Genomic DNA, 20,243 nt, shown 5'->3' on the forward strand with positions numbered 1-20,243 from the left:
AATTCAATTACTTTCACTCACATCTATCTACCTATCTACAGTTGTGGTCAGAAGTTTACATACAGTGACATGAATGTCATGGCAATATTTGGGCTTTCAGTAATTTCTTTGAACTGTTCTTTTTCTGTGGCAGAATGATTGTACAGCATACAGCTTTAATTAAAAAAAAACACTATAATTCAGTGCACAAGTTTTAATTTTCTTTGGGTTTTCTGAAATCAACACAGGGTCAAAATTATACATACAGGGTCAAATATTTACATATGCTCACTTAGATTATTAGTTCAGAGGTGCTGAAACTTCCAAAACGTCTCTTACCTTGCCAAGGCCGAGGTCTCTTAACTTCCTGTTAGTGATCATGATTGACTACAGCTGGTAGCTTCTTTGTGCCTTCATAAAAAGGGTTTGCTTACAAGCACTCACTGGATTGACCAACACACAGTAAAATGGGAAAGTCCAAGGAGCTCAGTGCAGATCTGAGAAAGAAGATCACAGACGTACACAACTCCGGAATGTCTCTTGGAGCCATTTCTAAACAACTGCAAATTCCAAGATCAGTTCAAACAATTGTATCCAAGTTATTGTGAGGTGTAGGTCACTTTGCCAAGCCACTTTGCTTCAAGAAAACCCAAACTGTCACCCTCAGCTGAAAGGAAATTGGTTTGGATGGTCAGGAACAATCTGGAAACCACCATGCCACAGCTCTGCCATGAACTGGAAGCTGATAGATCACTGTCTACAGTTCAGATCACCATGGACTAAGCGGCTGCTATCCAAGAAATAACCCCGTGCTCCCAAATTGACACCTTCAAGCTTAACTAAAGTTTGAAGCTGACCACATGGACAAAGAAAAAGCCTTCTGGAGGACAGCTGTATGGTCAGATGAGACAAAGATTGAGCTGTTTGGCCACAATGACCACCATGTACAGAGGGACGCTGTACCAGCTAGTGGTGGTGGTAGGATCATCATGCTCTGGGGCTGTTTTGCTGCCAGTGGAACTGGTTCATTGCACAAAGTGGATGGAATAATGAAGGAGGAGGACTACCTCAGAATTCTTTAGCATAAACCATCAGAAAATTGAACACGGCTTGGGACTTACAACAGGACAATGAACCCAAACACGCATCAGAGCTGGTTGTGGAAGATAAAGCAGGCTAATATTAAGCTTAAAACAAGTCCTGACTTCAACCCTATTGAAAATATATGGACTGTGCTTATAAGTCGAGTCCATGCCATTAAGAAAAAAAAATTTTAATTGAACTCTCCCAATTCTACCATGAAGAGTCCTGGAATACCCAACCAGAATTCTGCCAGAAGCTTGTTCATGGTAAACAAAAATGTTTGGTCAAGATGAATCTTGCGAAGACATTTTACCCAAATATTAGGTGTGCTGTATGTATATTTTTGACCCTGTATGTATCAGTTTGACGCTGTGTTGATTTCAGAAAACCCACAGAAAATTAAAACTTGTGCACCAAATTCTAGTGTTTTTTAATTAATTTTTTTTTATTAAAGCTGTATGCTGTACAATCATTCTGCCACAGGAAAAGAACAGTTCAAAGAAATTACTGAAAGCCCAAATATTGCCATGACATTCATCTCCAAGATGACATTCATGTCACTGTATGTAAACTTCTGACCACAACTCTATCTATCTATCTATCTATCTATCTATCTATCTATCTATCTATCTATCTATCTATCTATCTATCACTTTCATAGATAAGACTTGTGCTGCTCACAATATCTCACCACCGTGTATGCTGTTGTATAATCATGATTACAAAAGGACTTATATTGATATTGAAGTCAAATTTGCCAGTAAATGAAAGAATCACATGTTCAATTATCTACTGAATTAATAATTAACTGAATGCCATAATAAATGTATATGACTGGGTGTATAATACCACAGACTGGGTGTATAAGTAAAGTTCAAACGATCCTCTTACCAAAAGGTTCTCTGGTTTAATGTCTCTATGGACGATGTTAAGGCTGTGTAGATATTTAATGGCGTTGGCCAGGTTATACAGCATACCACTGGCATCCCTCTCTGTGTATCTGGTTGCAGAGGTAATAGCATCAAAGAGGTCGCCCCCCTGTGGACAAGCAACACACAACACCACCACCACCACAATAAATACCTGCAAAGTTTTAGACCAACAGGAAAGCCTCCATCTGGCCACCTTTTTTAAACCAGTTATAACCCAAAAGCCTTTCAAATACACACGTCAAGTCACTAGCTCATTAGTTTTGTACTTCACGTTAGCTTACTGTTGATAAATAACATGAGCAGAAAGTTTACAGTGGCCTGGTTTGCTGAAATCCACTCATAGAAGTAGAGCAGCAGCTTTATATAGAGCTGCACTGGACTGAGCCAGCTGTACTGTACGGCCCAACGAAACGAGACATCAAACACAAAAGGCCCTCCAAAATCTGTGTGCTCCTTTCTGTCCTGTTTCTCTAAATTTGTCGAGACGTGATGTTGGGATTTAGACTGAGGGAAGGTTACTGTATAGCCTTTTGTTGCCCTGAATTGCAACAAAAAAGTGAGTATTTCACTTAACTAACCCAAGTACTGTACTATGAACATGCAGGATCATATCTGACGTGCTCCTTGTGAATCGATCCTTTACTTTCTGAAAGTACCACTAAAAGGAGTACATCATATAATGTGCACACCTTGACAAGCTCCATAACAAGGTAGAGCTCGCTGTACGTGTCCATCTCCTCAATCAGCAGCACAATGTTGGGATGTTTAACTCTCCGCAGAATAGCCACCTCATTCTGGATCATTTGCTCCTGGAAGAGGGGGCACAGAGAAAAGCAATAGAGTGGCGGCTACAATTATCGACACCGTAACAATCTTTTGGCCATTGCAAAAGTTAAGACTTTCAATACGTAAATTGTGCATGAATAATTACTCAGACTTCCACTGGAAAAAAATGAGTTGATTCCCGATTACTGAGCGTATCAGATCACGTGACACCGTTCCACAATTATCGACATCTTTGTCCACAATTATCGACATCCAGATGATTATTTATAAAAAAAATAATCTGTATGTGGTACTAAGTTAACAAAACATAGACTTATATTTAGTACAAGATCTTTTTTATATAAATATATTGATGTCGGTGCTTACGTAAATTAGGAAGTAATTCTAATGTTTGTCAACAAATGAACTGATAATGTTTAACCTGTGTCAGAAAATCTTTTTGTTCCACTTTCTAAGTATTTCCGTAGATCACATTTTGTTAATCATTCGCTGTTGTTTGTATTAATTTCTAGTTTTGTAGTTTACCAGTAAATATCAACAGGCAATTGACATCGTAACCGCATAAAAATCCAGGTCAAAGTTTGCGTGTCATTCCTCGAACCAAAATATAAAATGTCTACTGATATTGTAATATGTGGTAGACAACAAACTGAAAAAAAAAAATCTGAATGAATAGAAAAATCTGAATATTTCAAACGTAATTTTTTTATATGTAGGAATTTAAATCTGGTCTAATTCTATTTCTTGCAATAGGATTCAAAATACTCTATAAACATTCCATTCTGTTATGGATCAGGAAAAAAATTACTATAACTCACAGCACTTTTTTTTTTTTAAAGTTCCTCATCGACTTCAACAATGTTACACAAAGATCGATCCATAACAGTTGTAAATGTCACTTAATTCCACAGGGTGTCGATAATGGTGGACACCAGTGAAAGTGATCACTATTATCGACAACTCACGTGACTTTTCAAACGCGCGTTTAGATACAAAATGGCGACTGTCAAATCAAAGAAAAAGAAACAAAGTAGGTTGAGACAAGAAGATCATGAAATATCGGTGAATTTGAGAAGTAAAAACATGTCCATGATCTTTCCACCATGCTTCCCTGCAATGAGAACATCCAGGTTTTCCTCAAATTATTGATTAATTTGTGCTGAAAAAAAAATCCATCTCAGGTAACGAGCTGCGTCATCAGATGACAAGCTCAAAGAGCAAGGCGGGTCTTCCGGTTGATTAATTAACCAATAATAACTGTTGTAACTGAAACTCACCTTTGTAAAAGTTTTTTTTTTATTGGTAAATCTGAAAGTGTGTCGATAATTATGAGCCATCGATAATTGCAGCCGCTGCTCTATTAAAAATTGACAGTATTAAAGCTTGACCCTGAACTTTGAAGAAGCTCTGCGATGAGAGGAAGAGCTCTCTAAAAGGAATTTCAGTCAGGGCCAGAGCTGAAGAGAATATGTCGTCTTGACTTACTGCTTGTAAATATTGTACCTGACGTGTCCTTATGATTAGGACATTAGTGCAGAACCTCTGTAAAAACAGTAATGATTTTCACTGTGATTTTTCTACTCACTTTTCCTCTGCATTTGCCTTTATTGATGATCTTCAGAGCATAGGCCCGGCCAGTAGAGCGCTCCACACACTCATGCACTACCGCAAAGTTGCCGTCGCCGATCATTCGGCCTACTGTGTATCGATCAGAGATGGACGCCGGGACTGCAGGAGCTGTGCTCTCCTCCACAGGCTCAGCTAATCAGAAAATAACCAGACACATGAAGACTCAAACTTTATTCATCTTACATGGAGAAGTGGCATTATGTCTAAATTATAAGCACCCTTCATAGCGGACAGGTGAGGTGATCTCACTGCATATCAAAGGCTTGCAAATTCTGACATTTGCCCTTAAAGCATACTGTCACTGCACAGCTGAAAGAACTGTATAAGTCGAGAAAAGATGACATAATAAAATAGCTCTTTTATATACGACAGATGAAATTACGCTTTGTTAAAGAATTCATTCCTTTTTTAAATCTCAGTTAGAATTCCGAATGACATTAATCTATATTATTATATGAACAGAGACGTGTTACAAATGATGCAGGATGTCAAAGCCTCGTACCATCACTGACAGCACCATCACCCTCATCCAGACTGCAGAGCTTGGTGGAGGCCAGCGAGGTGGAAGAGCCGTTCTCTTCAGAGCCCTGAGAGAAGCAGAGCGGTCATCATCTACATGTTCACTTCATCACAAATGGTGTTGCAAAATGCGAAAATGACATGAGTGATGATATACGTGGCAAGTTTAATGTCGAAAGCACTTTGCTGGCAGCTGTTTCACCTCAATATCTTTACAATTATTTCCTCCTCTTCCTTTGTCTGTTGTTCCTACCGCTGTGACACCACAGCTGTTCTCACCTTTAAATCTAAAACTCAACACTTGGCTGAGGTAAAACCCTTGGGTGGCTCAGCGGCTGGTTGTCATGACAGCAGTGAGTGAGCTTGAGAGAGACTGAGAACGAAAGAGCACATTGGAGGCAAAATTATTTTTTCTTCTCTCTCTAGGACCAGCTTTGGGTCAGTGCTGAAATGTAGCATGCTGGGACTGCTGGGAGAACCACAAGGCTGGGACTGGACCATGTGTGTGGAGGACAGTGACCAGTATGGGGCCTGAGAAATATGTGTGTGTGTGTGTGTGTGTGTGAGAGAGAAACAGACAGACAGAAAAACAGAGAGAGACAGAGAGAAACAGACAGACAGAAAAACAGACAGAGAGGGAGAGAAACAGACAGAAAGAGAGAGAAACACAGAGAGAGAAACAGAGAAAGACAGAGAGAAACACACAGACACACACACACACGAGAGAAACAGACAGACAGAGAAACAGACAGAAAAACACAGAGAGAGAAACAGACAGACAGAAAAACAGAGAGAGAGAGAAAAAGACAGAGAGAAACAGACAGAAAAACAGAGAGAGAAACAGAGAGAGAGAGAGAGAGAAACACAGACAGAGAAACAGAGAAAGACAGAAAGAAACAGACAGAGAAAGAGAGAAACACACACAAACACAGAAAGAGAGAAACAGACAGAGAGAAACAGAAAAACAGAGAGAGAGAGAAAAAGACAGAGAGAAACAGACAGAAAAACAGAGAGAAACAGAGACAGAGAGAAACACAGACAGAGAAACAGAGAAAGACAGAAAGAAACAGACAGAAAGAGAGAAACACACACACAGACAAACACAGAGAGAGAGAAACAGAGAGAAAGAGAGAAACTGACAGAGAGAAACAGAAAAACAGAGAGAGAGAAACAGACAGACAGAAAAACAGAGAGAGAAACAGACAGACAGAAAAACAGAGAAACAGAGAAACAGAGAGAAACAGAGAAAGACAGAAAGAAAGACAAAGAAAGAGAAACACAGACAAACACACACACAGAGAAACAGACAGAGAGAGGGAGCGAGAGAGACAGGCAGTGACATTGGAATGTAAACCCATAGAGAGTCTACAAAGTCTACTCACTGCCTAAGTTGTTACTGTTACTTAATTAAAGTAGGACAAGCAAGTTCTCGAAAAACTTGAGATGCAAATGAAAGCAAGTGTGTGTGTGTTGCGCTTATTATTGCATTCTGTAACATTTCATTGAGATCGCAGGCCATAGTAACAGCAATACAACTCTGTTGCCATGGAAACTGCAGGTCTGTCAGAGTGAGCAACAGTAATAGTAACAATCTGTGTGTGAGACAGAGTGCATGCCCATACAAAACAATTTCCTGCTTCCTGTCTCAGTTTGCCAAATATGATGATTTCCTGTGCCTCTGTAGACAGTTGTGAAAGAACACACTGATCCCATTCCAAGCGATACCTACTTTACTTACATTTTGATTGACAGAATAATTCACAAAGAATCTGCTAACATTTATAGCACAGCACTGCTGAATTCTCGATTCGGATTCAGGGGTTCTGAAATAAGAGGAGCTGCTGAAGGAGTGACTGGTATAAGTGGCAACATGAATAACCAGTTTCAGGGCTGTTCCTCAACATTAAACTTAACAACAAATAGATAACTAGTAGAACGCTGTACGTTAATTCATTTTAAAATGGTTAACTTTGCCTAATTGTTGTGGTATAACAAGAATGAAACACTTCAGGGGGTACGGTTTTTGGAAAATAATAAACCTTGAATTTTATTTTCCAAGCATATATTAATACCCTGAAGTTTCTTTTCCAATAACATCACATAATTCCTTACCTCAGTTTAACGTTAACGGTCAGTCTTCACAACAATACAGTTCAGGAACAAAGGACAGAAGAACACAAAACTTCTGCTTGTCTTTGTTTCTTCATTTCTATTCCTGAACCCAGAGATTATTTATTTTATTCCAGGCAGAACTTCCATTAATCCATTATTTCCATCTACTCTGAATGTAAAACTCAGCAAAATTTCAGACAGAATCTTAGTTAAACTCAGCAATGCCCATGATTTTACCGTAACAACAATAACAAAAAATCCGATTATTTTATTTAATACAGCAAATGTGGCGATTGTTGGCAGTTCAGGTTTTTGGATAAGCCACAATACCGGCGGTAGCTACAATAACACGGTACTGAGTAATTTGCCTGTGTGCTCTGGGAAAAACACATGAAGAACAGCTGAGGCTGAAGTAAAACATCTCACACTCGCAATATCATCAAATACATGATGCACACAATGTGCACATTCAATTTAATATATTCAACATGTTTACAAATACACACAGTGACGTCAAATTATTCAATAAGATTTATTTACACATACACACACACACACACACACACACACACACACACACACACACACAGAGATCAAAATACAAATGAACAGATTTGATCTTCCTCTGGCAGGAATGAAAGATGTGATAAAACAGACCACAAGTCAAATATAAATATATATACACACACACACACACACACACACACACACACTCAAGAAAACATTGGATAAACAGAATGGAAACAACTGCACAAAAACACACAAAATGAGCAGAAATTAAAATGAACAAACAGCCATCACATGTAATTCAGTTGTGTGAGAAAAAGAGGGGATGATCATCAGGATCCTGTAGGACTCACAAAACCAGAAAAACATGCATGACATGTACTGGGATGTTTACACAGATGACAGATACACATGTATTTTTAGAAAACACCAAAAAAATTTAATTAAGAATAAACAGATGACGATTTTCAAAACTGAAATGAATGACAAGAAAAAATGCAAAACATACACACAAATGAGAAGAGCATGCAACTCAGCGTGGTTTATAAAGCCAGACAATGACTGGACCGACACAATGAAGAGAATATAAAAGAAGGTTTATAGATGGAACGATGGATGCATCATTACTAAACTGATCAAACAAAAAGTGAAACATGAGCTGCCTGTTCAAACCTCAACTGCAAATACAAGTCACCTATTCCCTCTCAAATAAAAGTCTCTCTTTCTGCCTTTCTGTCCATCTGTCTGTCCCTCGCTCTCTCCCTCTCTCCCACTTTCCATCTGTCTGTCTGTCTCTCTGTCTGTCAGTCCCTCTTTCACGTTCCCTCTCTGTCTCTCTCTCCCACTGTCTGTCCATGTCTGTCTCTCGCTGTCTCCCCCACTTTCTTTGTCTGTATGTCTGTCTCTCTCTCTGTCCATCTGTCCCACTCTGTCTCTCTTGCACTCTTCGTCTGCCTGTCCATTTGTCTGTCTCTTTCTGTCTCCCTCTCTGACTCTCTCCCACTTTGTCTGTCTGTCCATGTCTGTCTATCTGTCTCTTTCTCGCTGTCTGTCCATCTCTCTCTCTTTCTTTCTGTCTGTCCATCCCTCAGCCTCTCTTGTGCGCTCTCTCTGTCTGTATGTCTCTCCCCCACTCTGTCCCTCTCTCTCCCACTTTCTGTCTGTCTCCCCCTCTTTCTGTCTGTCCATCTCTCTCAGAACCTTGTTTTGTTTCTGGCAGAACATCACTATGACTGGGACAGCTGCCAAACTGACACAGACCGTGAATTTATAGACACACTGTGCATATGGTTGCTCTGTGCATTGATTAATGCTTCACATGAAAGGAATATGCAGAGCCAAGGGGCACTGGAGAAAAATATAAGAGAAGGAAAACCCCCAAGGACTGAAACACTAAAACACACAATCCTATCGCACAGAGCAGCTGCCACTCTGGTGTAATTCTGAAAAGTAGGTCATACTATGTAGTATACTGCTCTACCATCTATAAAAGCACTGAAGTGAAAACTCTTTTCTAGAGTGACACCAGTCCATTAACCAGAATCCAGCAGTCGATTTGTAAACACTATTTTATATGAATTGGATTATATTCATTCATTAATATTCTAATTCTCCGTATGTTATGTCAGTCCTTCTTTACTCTGCATCACGCCATCCTACACTACCTGCCCTAGTGCCCTGCACTCTTCTCCACATATCTAATCTTCAGCTCATCTGATGTTGCTGTGGTAACAGCTTACACTTCATCCCTCTCTCCACCCTTCCCAATTATTTTTCAAATTCCTCTAATTATTTCACTTTTCAGTCCACAGCCACCAATATTCGCAGACGACTTCGGTCACATGCCACAGAATGTTCATCTCTCAATTGATCTGAGACTTCAAGAAAGCAGTAAGGTGTCGCTTCCATGATCAACATCGCCTATAAAAGTGTAGGGCCAGGGGAAAAAAAAACAAAACAAAAAAAACCCTGCACCTACCAGACAAATGCATTTTGGGAATTGCACTTAATCAATTAAAAAAAAAACCTGCTAGTGCAGCATCATATTAATACAATTTTTAATTATTTCTATGACTGAAAGCATTTACATATTTTTATCATTTGAAATGCATTTCATCTTTAAGCTTTGAGACAAAAATGTTTGTGCGTTCTTATCTCTTTATAGGAGTGATCACCCACGAGAAGCAGATGTGTATAAATAGTTCAGTGCTAAGCAAAAATTCATTGCTGGGTCAGATCATATTTAAAAAAAAAAAAAAGTGTGTATCGCTAATGAGGAGAAGTGGAGAATCAGTACTGTGCATGATGTAAGCAACGACAAAAGAATCACTGGAAATCATTTGCAGAGAGCCACATATTATTCAAGTAAAGAAGCAGAGGCTCTCCAAACAAGTAGAAGTGTTCAAACTAAGCGTACTGTAAATGCCAGAGGCCACACAACATTTAAGGCTCTTTTTTGCCATTTTCAGCTAGCTCAGATCAGTGTCTGACTGTCCAAAACAAAAAACAAAAACAAAAAAACCCTCACAGCTGGAGTGCCTCAACATTGCATTTATTATCCTTACCCCCATTCACAAAATGTGAACTTTTTATCATAGCATGACCTACTTATATGGCAGCTGGCTGTGAAGCCATCAAGCTTCTGCCTTGCTTGGAGCCGATCATCAGACTGCTCGAAATGGTCCTCTGGAGAGGGGGCAAGCAGAAAGAAGTGCAAAGCAATCCTCCTCAGCTCAAAGCACACTGAGATCATCCTGCTTTGAGCACTCTTTCAGTGATCACTGACTGGTGCGGAGAATATGAAACAGGGCGGGGTGAACTCAGACAGCACACAGTCATTTCTCTATCTCAGGGAATACACCGGCTCAGTTTTAGGACAATCTGATGTTAGTTAGTTCGGGGGGGTTAATCACTGAGCAACAGCTGTGCCACAAATTCTCCTGGATAATTTTTCCTACCATATCCAGGCAACTCAAAGAAAAACTGACCTCCAGACACCCTGCGGAACCAGCAATAGCCACTTTTAAGCCTACAGCACAAGACATCAGAGAAGTCTTTTATTCATCCTTCAGTCTAACACACTACTCGAGTTTGTTTACACCATCACATACTGGCACCACCAATCAAAAATTTAGTGAAAAGTGCTTTTAATAATAAAGGAATCAGAGCGAGAGAGAGACAGAAATGATTAATGAGTTAATTACATAATTACATAGTTGGCGACAGGTCTTGATTGAGCATGGACACACTATTAACTGATGCAGCAGGATTTGGAACGCCTCATTATTAATTTACACAAAGACCGGAGAAATGAGTGTGGCCGATAAAACCCCTAACTAACTCCCTTATCAGCCACTGAGTTGCATGCTCGTTCAAGGTTCAAGTTGTACACTCTAATACCACCAGTAGACAGCATGTCTACTTCATCATTAGAAAACTACTAGAAGGCAGAGGATGGTCTCCATGAACAAATCTGCTGGCCTTTCACACATGGCTCTGATGGCCAAATGAGTGTGAGTGTGAGAGTGTGTAACAGCGTTCAGGAGATTCCCCAGTGCTAGGTATCCCATTGCTATCTCCCCTCTGCATGAGTGTGTGGAGTTAGGCTGCACGTTTGGTGCCTGCCTTGTCTTTCTCCTGAGAACACATAAAGAGTGTGTTACCAAGGGCTGGAATGAGGAAGCCTGTCTAAAATCATGAATACGCCAATAATAAATATATAGGAATTGGAGATGAACATGAACATAAAATAGGATACTGAACACGAGTTGTATGACGGTGTGCAAGTGTATGTGAGGATGAGATCATGTACTTACCTTCTTGAGGCTCCCTGGACTAGCTGGAGTAGGACTGGGGGACTTCATACAGTTCACTGTAGATGGCTGACTGGCTGGAGTCCCGTTCACTAGGAGCAAAGGAAAAAAACAGTTGGTTTTATCAGCCAGTAAGGAAGATTCACTCGAAATTTGATCTGACTTGCTGACACTGACACAACGGAACACACTAAGAGTACAATAAGCATGTTGAATGTAAGTATTACTTATTAGAATCGTGAGATTATTTTGGTTACATAGAAAATTCAGTATGTAAAGACTATACTATACAACATTAACAAACATGTGCCACCTACTGGCACAGGAGATGGAGTAAACACCAGGTTACAGTGCATTAACACACACACACACAAAACCCCCCCAGGACAACTCTATTTTCACTGGACAACTTTTCTATACTATGCTGATGTACGCAGCCTTAGACTAAATGTCTCCAATAATACAGTATTTAGGCCTGAACCTGGCTCCAGAAAATAAGCCACATGTATCAGAAGTAATGGGATGAGGGACATCACCCACACAGTTTTGCCCACACTGATCCTTCCCACACTTGGACACAAATCCATCCCTCCCACGAACTATTCCCTTCTAAACACAGCAGGAAAACTATCAAGACAGAGCAGCCTCCGCATTTCACTCCATACACAGCCTACAATAATATCTGTCAGCATTCAGATTCATCAATGCCACACTGGACCAGAATTTTGCCTTTTGCCCCATGTACTGGTCTTCACAACAAAAGTGAATTTATACAATCAGTATCAGACCAGATCGGTACTTATATATATATACTTTTTTTAACCAATGCCATGAGGGTGTAATGTTGACTGGCATGACAGATCTTGCACGTGAATACTGGATGTAAATGGAAGCACACTGCCTGTCACATGACTTGGCAACAGAATCTTACTGAGAGTCGACTAAGAGGATGTGAGCATCAGGTCAGTGTTGGGTTTCAGACAACACACAAGCTCTGATATAGGCATTGCGTCAGCAGTGAGAAAAGTGGCAAAGAACAAAGAAATTAAGAGCAGGAAATCAAAGAGAGCAAGAAGCAGGGAGGGGCAACATCTAAGCGCAGGGATATGAGATGAGAGATCATATATCATGATAGATATAATTCATGTTTAATATTTTAAACACTTTTAAACAAAAAAAGCTAAATTGCCAGATTACTGTATTTTATTTTAAATTAAGAACCATGAAAGATCAGATGTGTGCAGCAGAGTGTGTACATTGAAGCAGTCTGGAAATGACACTGTTATTTCATACAGACTGTGTCAACGGATTGCCAGACAGGGATATAAATGTGTCTATAAAAAAAAACTCAGTACTAGAACAACTCCAGTGTGGAAATGATGTCAGTACTGTACAGGTAGTTCATTCCTACAGCCCACAGTGAAGATCCGAGCAGCGCTTCAAAAAACCCGTTCATAAAACACTGGAGAGTCCAAACGGCACCACAATCCGACCACAACACAACACTGACTGGCGTCCATCAGGAAATCCGCGTAGCGCCGCTAATCTCCTACCTTCGTATTGCAGCATGCTGGAGTCAGACACGGCGCGGTTAATCCGAGAGGCAGGCGGAAACGGCGCTCACTTTCTGAGCGCTCGAGCGCTTCGGCTGCAATTAGAATGAATGAACGAAAGGGGCGGAGCGCGCGCGCGCTCGTGGGCGACTGTAGGCGGCCGGTCTGCTAGCGTAGTCTCTGACGAGCAGCCGTGCGCATGCGCAACACACACCACCGTAGTGGGAGGCGCGGGCGGGGATGAGCTGCAGAACAGAGCCGAATTTTCTCACTGACAGACGGTCGGGGTGCTGAGGCGGTTAGCCGAAGAGGGAAAAAAAAACAACAACAAACAAACAAACGCTGCTGTAATTAACCACACGCAGGCGTTTGGTGTGTGTACACCGTATTTTTTTTTACTTGAAGTTGTAAATGCATTACGAAGCTGTAATTCACGTCAGTATGAAATGAGTTTGTGTCAGTGTTTTCTTCGTCCAGTGTAAAAGCATGAAGGCGCCGAGTGAGAGTTGTGCTGAAAGCGAACAGCGCCATGCTGGGATTACACTGCGCTCACCGCACACTCAGGATCCTGCATGGAAAGTTTGGGCAGGGTCAAAGTCCACTTAATCCTTTCATACATAAGTTATTTATAGCCTACACATATCCAGATTCTTTTATATTTTCTTTCTTTTCTACTTAAAATTACATGGTTTATTTTTTTCGCGGTCCAAATCCTGCGCTCTGATTGGCTGGCGAGCGGGTCTGTATCATCCTACGGTACGGACCCCGGTTACGGACCTCTGGTGACTCGCTCGTTCACAACAACAACAAACATAGTAGCATTTTCTTGTCAACATTTATCTTTTTTTTTAAATAAGATTTATTTATAAGATTATCAAAAATCTTGTAAATTTTTGCCAACATTTCTCAGGAGAATAGCATTAATTTTACAGCATGGATAGCGATAACGACAGTGTTCACAGCGAAAGCGAGTTTTACTCCCCTGAGGAAGAAGAAATAAAAGAAAACATTTCAGGTGTAGTGGTTAGCGCTGTCGCCTCACAGCAAGAAGGTCCGGGTTCGAGCCCCGTGGCCGGCGAGGGCCTTTCTGTGTGGAGTTTGCATGTTCTCCCCGTGTCCGCGTGGGTTTCCTCCGGGTGCTCCGGTTTCCCCCACAGTCCAAAGACATGCAGGTTAGGTTAACTGGTGACTCTAAATTGAGCGTAGGTGTGAATGTGAGTGTGAATGGTTGTCTGTGTCTATGTGTCAGCCCTGTGATGACCTGGCGACTTGTCCAGGGTGTACCCCGCCTTTCGCCCGTAGTCAGCTGGGATAGGCTCCAGCTTGCCTGCGACCCTGTAGAAGGATAAAGCGTCTAGAGATAATGAGATGAGCTAAAAACCTGTAATCTGCTAACGCCGAGCAAAAACATGGCTGAATCCTGAATGACTCAACTTTGTATAAATAGGGGACTACATAGGCGGCAAAATGTAGTTTCTTTCCTGCCATGGAAGTGCACATGTATACCGAGGAGGAAGCAATTTGCATTACAGCCGTGAATGAGGATTCAAAATGGCGGCTCGGCTCAGTTTTCCCTTTCGGCCGCTCATGTTTTCTGTTAGAATTTGGTAAAGAAAAAAATAAACATATTATTTCCCAGCTTAAGGTCGGTCTGTATGGTGAAATACCGACCTCGGCCTTGAATACTGACCTCGGGCCAGAGGGCCTCGCTCAGTACTTTCAAGACCTCGGTCACGGTATTTCACCATACGGACCGACCTTAAGCTGGTAAATAACATAATTTTGATGCTATCTAAACCAGTGTTTCTCAATTTTTTTTTCCAAGTCGAAGCCAATTTTTGTGTCTACTGCCTCATATTAGATTAGATTAGATTAACTTAGATTAGATAGAACTTTATTGATCCCTTTGGGAGGGTTCCCTCAGGGAAATTAAGATTCCAGCAGCATCATTACAGGATAAACAGAGAATAGAAAATAGAGAAAAAACTTCTAGATAAATTAAATTAAGTATTTACATATACAAATATAAAACGAATACGATATGGGGAAGAGAGGAGGGAGGGGCCAGCAGGAGCACTTTATATTGCACATTATATTGCACATTGTCCAGTATTGTTTATTGTTAGGCTAGGCTACTGCTCCTTCCCATCCTCTGTCCTCCTGTTCCCCCCCCCCAGAGGAGTTGTACAGTCTGATGGCGTGAGGGACAAAGGAGTTTTTAAGTCTGTTCGTCCTGCACTTGGGAAGGAGCATTCTGTCACTGAACAGACTCCTCTGGTTGCTGATGACGGTGTGCAGAGGGTGACTGGCATCGTCCATGATGTTCAATAGTTTATCCATAGTCCTTTTCTCTGCCACCATCACCAGAGTCTCCAGCTTCACGCCGACCATAGAGCTGGCCCACCTGATCAGTTTGTCCAGCCTGGATGTGCAGAGGTGCTCTAGCCACTTTCGTTACCTCCAAGTTGGATTATTGTAACGCCTTACTGTCTGGATGCTCCAATAAGTGCATAAACAAGCTCCAGTTCAAACTGCAGCAGCAAGAGTCCTTACTAGAACTAGAAGATATGACCACATCACCCCTGTCTTATCCACACTGCATTGGCTCCCAATCAAATTTCATATTGATTATAAAGTACTACTATTGACCTTTAAAGCACTGAATGGTCTCGCACCACAGTACCTGAGTGAACTTCTGCTCCTCTATGACCTGCCATGCCTATTTAGATCAAAAGGTGCAGGCTATCTGCTGGTACCTCGTATAGTGAGGACGCAGAGCCTTTTCTTACAAAACCCCACAGTTATGGAACAGCCTTCCAAGTAGTATTTGGGAATCAGACACAGTCTCAGTGTTTAAGTCTAGGCTGAAAACATATCTGTTTAGTCAAGCCTTTTGTTAATGGTGTTTATGAGGTAAAGGTGTAGATCTGGAGGGTCCTCAGACATATGTCTGTGAAGATTCTCAGTCATCCAGGGGTCTAAGACATAATTTATCAGCCACCTACAATGCAGTCCTTGGCACACTTCCCAGACAACTGAATGCACACCAAAACCCAGCTGTTTTCAGTGACTCACAGGAGGACAGAGAGAATCAGCATTCCATTGATCACCCTAACGGGCAATCCATTGATCATCCTAACGACTCTCGAGGCCGTTCACAACCAGCCCCCAGTTGACCCACACCAACAGGATGACTCAATGGCACCTTATATGAGCTTTTCATCCATGAGAGAATAAATACCTGATGCTCCCTACCAGTCAGACAGAACTGAAGAAGCCTTTCGGATGAGAGGTGAAACGTCTTCAAGAATCTTCAAGCAAGTCCAGTTGCTCTCTTTTACCACCCACAGTCCTCAGACATAGAGTGTTTTGGTAAACTGGGATGTATGGATGCTGTCAGTCCCCACTCGCTTGCTCACTCAAGTTTGTTGACGGTGTAGTGGCTGGCTGCTTTATGTCCCGGGGCTCCCTCATGCCTGTGTTACCTTCTGGCTCTCCCCTTTTAGTTATGCTGTCATAGTTAGTTGCCGGAGTCCCTGCTTGTACTCAGTGCAATATGTATACTGTTCCTACTTATTCAGGTGACACTGGGTATACCCAACAACCTGTGGTTTTTTTTCTCTCTCTCATCCCCCCCAAATCTGTCCGTCTGAATTACATGTCGGTTCTGGGATTGAGATGCTGACCTCTTCTGCTCCTCAGACCTGCCTGATCCATCCTGGTGCCCTGTGTCTGGTTGGAGTCCCATCGCATCGCTCCTGTGGAGGACGGCCCCATGTGGACAGTTGGGGGGTCGCGCGGTTGTCGTGAATGGTTTTGCGCTCGGGTTTCCGTCGGTGGGGGTTTATAGCATTAACGAAGCTGACTTTATGTTAGGACTGTTAATGTTATAGTCATGTTGTCTGTTGTTGCCCAAATGAGGATGGGTTCCCTTTTGAGTCTGGTTCCTCTTGAGGTTTCTTCCTCATGTCGTCTGAGGGAGTTTTTCCTTGCCACCGTCGCCGCAGGCTTGCTCACTGGGGATAGATTAGGGATAAAATTAGCTCATATTTTAAGTCGTTCAAATTCTGTAAAGCTGCTTTGCGACAATGTTTATTGTTAAAAGCACTATACAAATAAACTTGATTTGACTATGCTATCGTGCTGTAAGTGTAACAGTCGCTCACTGCGCATGCGCATACACGTGTTCAGATTAAACTGGCTGGTGAGTGTATACAATTTGGTTCACCATTCGAAATAAATGGACTAGACTAAAGAAATCGCTTCCAGACATGTTTATGCTCATTACCGAGGGGAAAGTGCGTTCATATTTCAAAATATACTCCAGGTTGTTCGCCTTCTTTGGCCGGTGGTCCCATGCGTGATGGAGATGTGACACACTTCCGAGTTGTTACAGGAAGTTGTCGAAACGAGTACTGAGACCACTGAGCTCTAGCCCCGGGCCTGTACCCAGAAATAAGAGTTTGGGTCATGGCAACAACGTGTGTATGTCAGCCTCAGTTAGGAGGTTTCAGTTTCGAAAACTGTAAGAGGCAAGAGTAGAATAATATAAAGTACAGACACTTGGTATATTTTACTTCTGTGATTTTTAAATTGTTCACTTTTGGATCACGCTTCATTTTTGTGGCTACTGCCTCATAGAGTAAATATATATATATATATATATATATATATATATATATATATATATATATATATATGCTATATTTACTGTATGAACATGGTATCAGAAAACAATTTTATTTATAAGCAGTAGCCACATGTACCTATAGGGTACCTATTTTTACTTGTAGTAGGGTACGATTGCTGGGTTGCATCCGACATCACATCCACCTCATTAAGCTACGGTCACACTACATCTCGCGATGCTTTGCAATGGGTTATGATGAAAATGAGGCATTTTGGTGGTGATATACACGTGAGCTAAACGTTATAGTCACACGGCAGGTGAACACTCGATTGTCGTGCTGGAGTCTGGCACGGCTCGAGCGGCCGCGCATGCTCACAGACCGTGTTGTGCCTGCGCTTGGGACCCATTCCTTATGGGAAACAACTGATACTGATTTGAGCGCAATCAGCACAAGCAGATACAGATGCTGTTTTCACAGAGGCTTTACGAAGTATCGTCATTATCACTGTCATGTTTATTTCTAGCCATGTTTATAATGCTGTTTAAATACTCTGCTTTGCTTTCGTTTTTGGAAATATCACGCCTGCTAATAAACACTCTTCCTGCACTTAGATCCGTCTACTGGCGTTTATTTTCTAGTGTCCTGATCACCAGATCTTTAACCTAGCCCTGTATAAAAAGTTGTACGCCTCCATGCTCTTCATCTGTTTGTCCGTGTAGAATGATGTCTGCAGCACCAGGTAGTTTGAGATGTCGGGGAACTCAACAGATGGATAATTTTCCAACTCGTAGGAAAAATCCTTCTTTGTTAGCGTGTAAGGATCTAATCCCATTGAGTGGTTTCTATATCCACTTCTTTTGAGTGGACTTCTTGGTTTTAATAACTTGCTTGTTTGCTGAACACAAACATGGCAATAAGTTCTTGTGTTAATGGACCAGACACCACTTTTGGATCATTAATCCCTTCTGAGAATGCTCTGCATGCATGTTGGCTTTTAGCACATCCATACAGTTTTAAAAATAAAACCTACAATTAAAAACTTTGTTTTTATTGCATTTATTTAATTCCTGGGCTCCTATCTGTATTAATCTTGCATCCCATTAATACATTTTACAGTAAATTATTAGATTCAAATAGAATAGATGAGCCAAAATAACTGTGGATCTTTTTTAATGGGCCCTGACTCGTTTCAAGTATGAATAGGTGGGCCTCAAAGCAGAGAAGGCTGAGAAACCCTGATCTAAACTATACTTACATTAAAAAGTAAATGACTATCCATGAGTAAAAAAAGAAAGGCTAAAACAGTATGCATGGAATAATTTTTATAAATATAAATTAAATCTTCCAATGTAAAAAAAAAATCTCCAGTTAAATTTATTTATAGAAAGTAAAGCCTGAGGATAACAAATAGTCTACAGAGCTACAGAAGTGTACGCTAATTTACAGTCATGCTCTCAAGTGATTTGATGGTGATTTAACATCTCATCTCATCTCATTATCTCTAGCCGCTTTATCCTGTTCTACAGGGTTGCAGGACTACGGGCGAAAGGCGAGGTACACCCTGGACAAGTCGCCAGGTCATCGCAGGGCTGACACATAGACACAGACAACCATTCACACTCACATTCACACCTATGCTCAATTTAGAATCACCAGTTAACCTAACCTGCATGTCTTTGGACTGTGGGGGAAACCGGAGCACCCGGAGGAAAGCCACGCGGACACGGGGAGAACATGCAAACTCCGCACAGAAAGGCCCTCGCCGGCCATGGGGCTCGAACCCGGACCTTCTTACTGTGAGGCGACAGCGCTAACCACTACACCACCGTGCCGCCGTGATTTAACATATGATATTTAATTAAGCCAGGTGGCATGGTGGTGCATTGTGTTAGCACCTTGACCTCACAGCAAGAAGGTTCTGGTTCAAGCCCAGTTGCTGGCAGGGGCGTTTCTGTGTGGAGTTTGCATGTTCTTCTCATTGTCTGTGTGGGTTTCCCCCAAAGACATGCAGTTAAGTTAATTGGCTACTCTAAATATTCATAGGTGTGAATGTGCAGAAAGGAACTAGCCATCCTACTGTTGCAATTCTGGCCAAGTCAACAAAACATGGTTTGTAGTTTAAGCCCAGATCAGGTTTGGCAGTGACGACGATGTTGATTTAATTGAAATACAAAAAAGAGCCTTGTCCATGAGTGCGGACACTATGCATGAGATATTTAAAGACAATTCAGTTGTAAATAATTTGCATGCTGGTCCCTAATGCATATTACATTTCAAGTTTTTGCTTTTCGTGATGGAGTTAATGATCTTTAAATATCTCATCTCATCTCATTATCTCTAGCCGCTTTATCCTTCTACAGGGTCGCAGGCAAGCTGGAGCCTATCCCAGCTGACTACGGGCGAAAGGCGGGGTACACCCTGGACAAGTCGCCAGGTCATCACAGGGCTGACACATAGACACAGACAACCATTCACACCTACGGTCAATTTAGAGTCACCGGTTAACCTAACCTGCATGTCTTTGGACTGTGGGGGAAACCGGAGCACCCGGAGGAAACCCACGCGGACACGGGGAGAACATGCAAACTCCACACAGAAAGGCCCTCGCCGGCCCCGGGGCTCGAACCCAGGACCTTCTTGCTGTGAGGCGACAGCGCTAACCACTACACCACCGTGCCGCCATCTTTAAATATTAGCAAG

The 20,243-nt window shown here is 41.7% G+C and overlaps 1 protein-coding gene across 1 annotated transcript in view; it reads right to left on the reverse strand.

Annotated features, from left to right (window-relative positions):
- Positions 1-20,243, reverse strand: part of dclk1a (doublecortin-like kinase 1a) — a 153,706-nt gene that overhangs the window by 10,815 nt on the left and 122,648 nt on the right. Inside the window, exons 5-9 of the mRNA XM_060908449.1 lie at positions 11,363-11,451; positions 4,912-4,996; positions 4,366-4,541; positions 2,684-2,803; positions 1,954-2,100 (exon numbers count right to left, since the gene is read on the reverse strand). Of these exons, the coding sequence (XP_060764432.1) occupies positions 1,954-2,100; positions 2,684-2,803; positions 4,366-4,541; positions 4,912-4,996; positions 11,363-11,451 (617 nt within the window). The remainder of the gene's footprint in view (positions 1-1,953; positions 2,101-2,683; positions 2,804-4,365; positions 4,542-4,911; positions 4,997-11,362; positions 11,452-20,243) is intronic.

This window comes from Neoarius graeffei, chromosome 25 (genome assembly GCF_027579695.1).
Source record: "Neoarius graeffei isolate fNeoGra1 chromosome 25, fNeoGra1.pri, whole genome shotgun sequence".
Taxonomy (NCBI): Eukaryota; Metazoa; Chordata; class Actinopteri; order Siluriformes; family Ariidae; genus Neoarius; species Neoarius graeffei.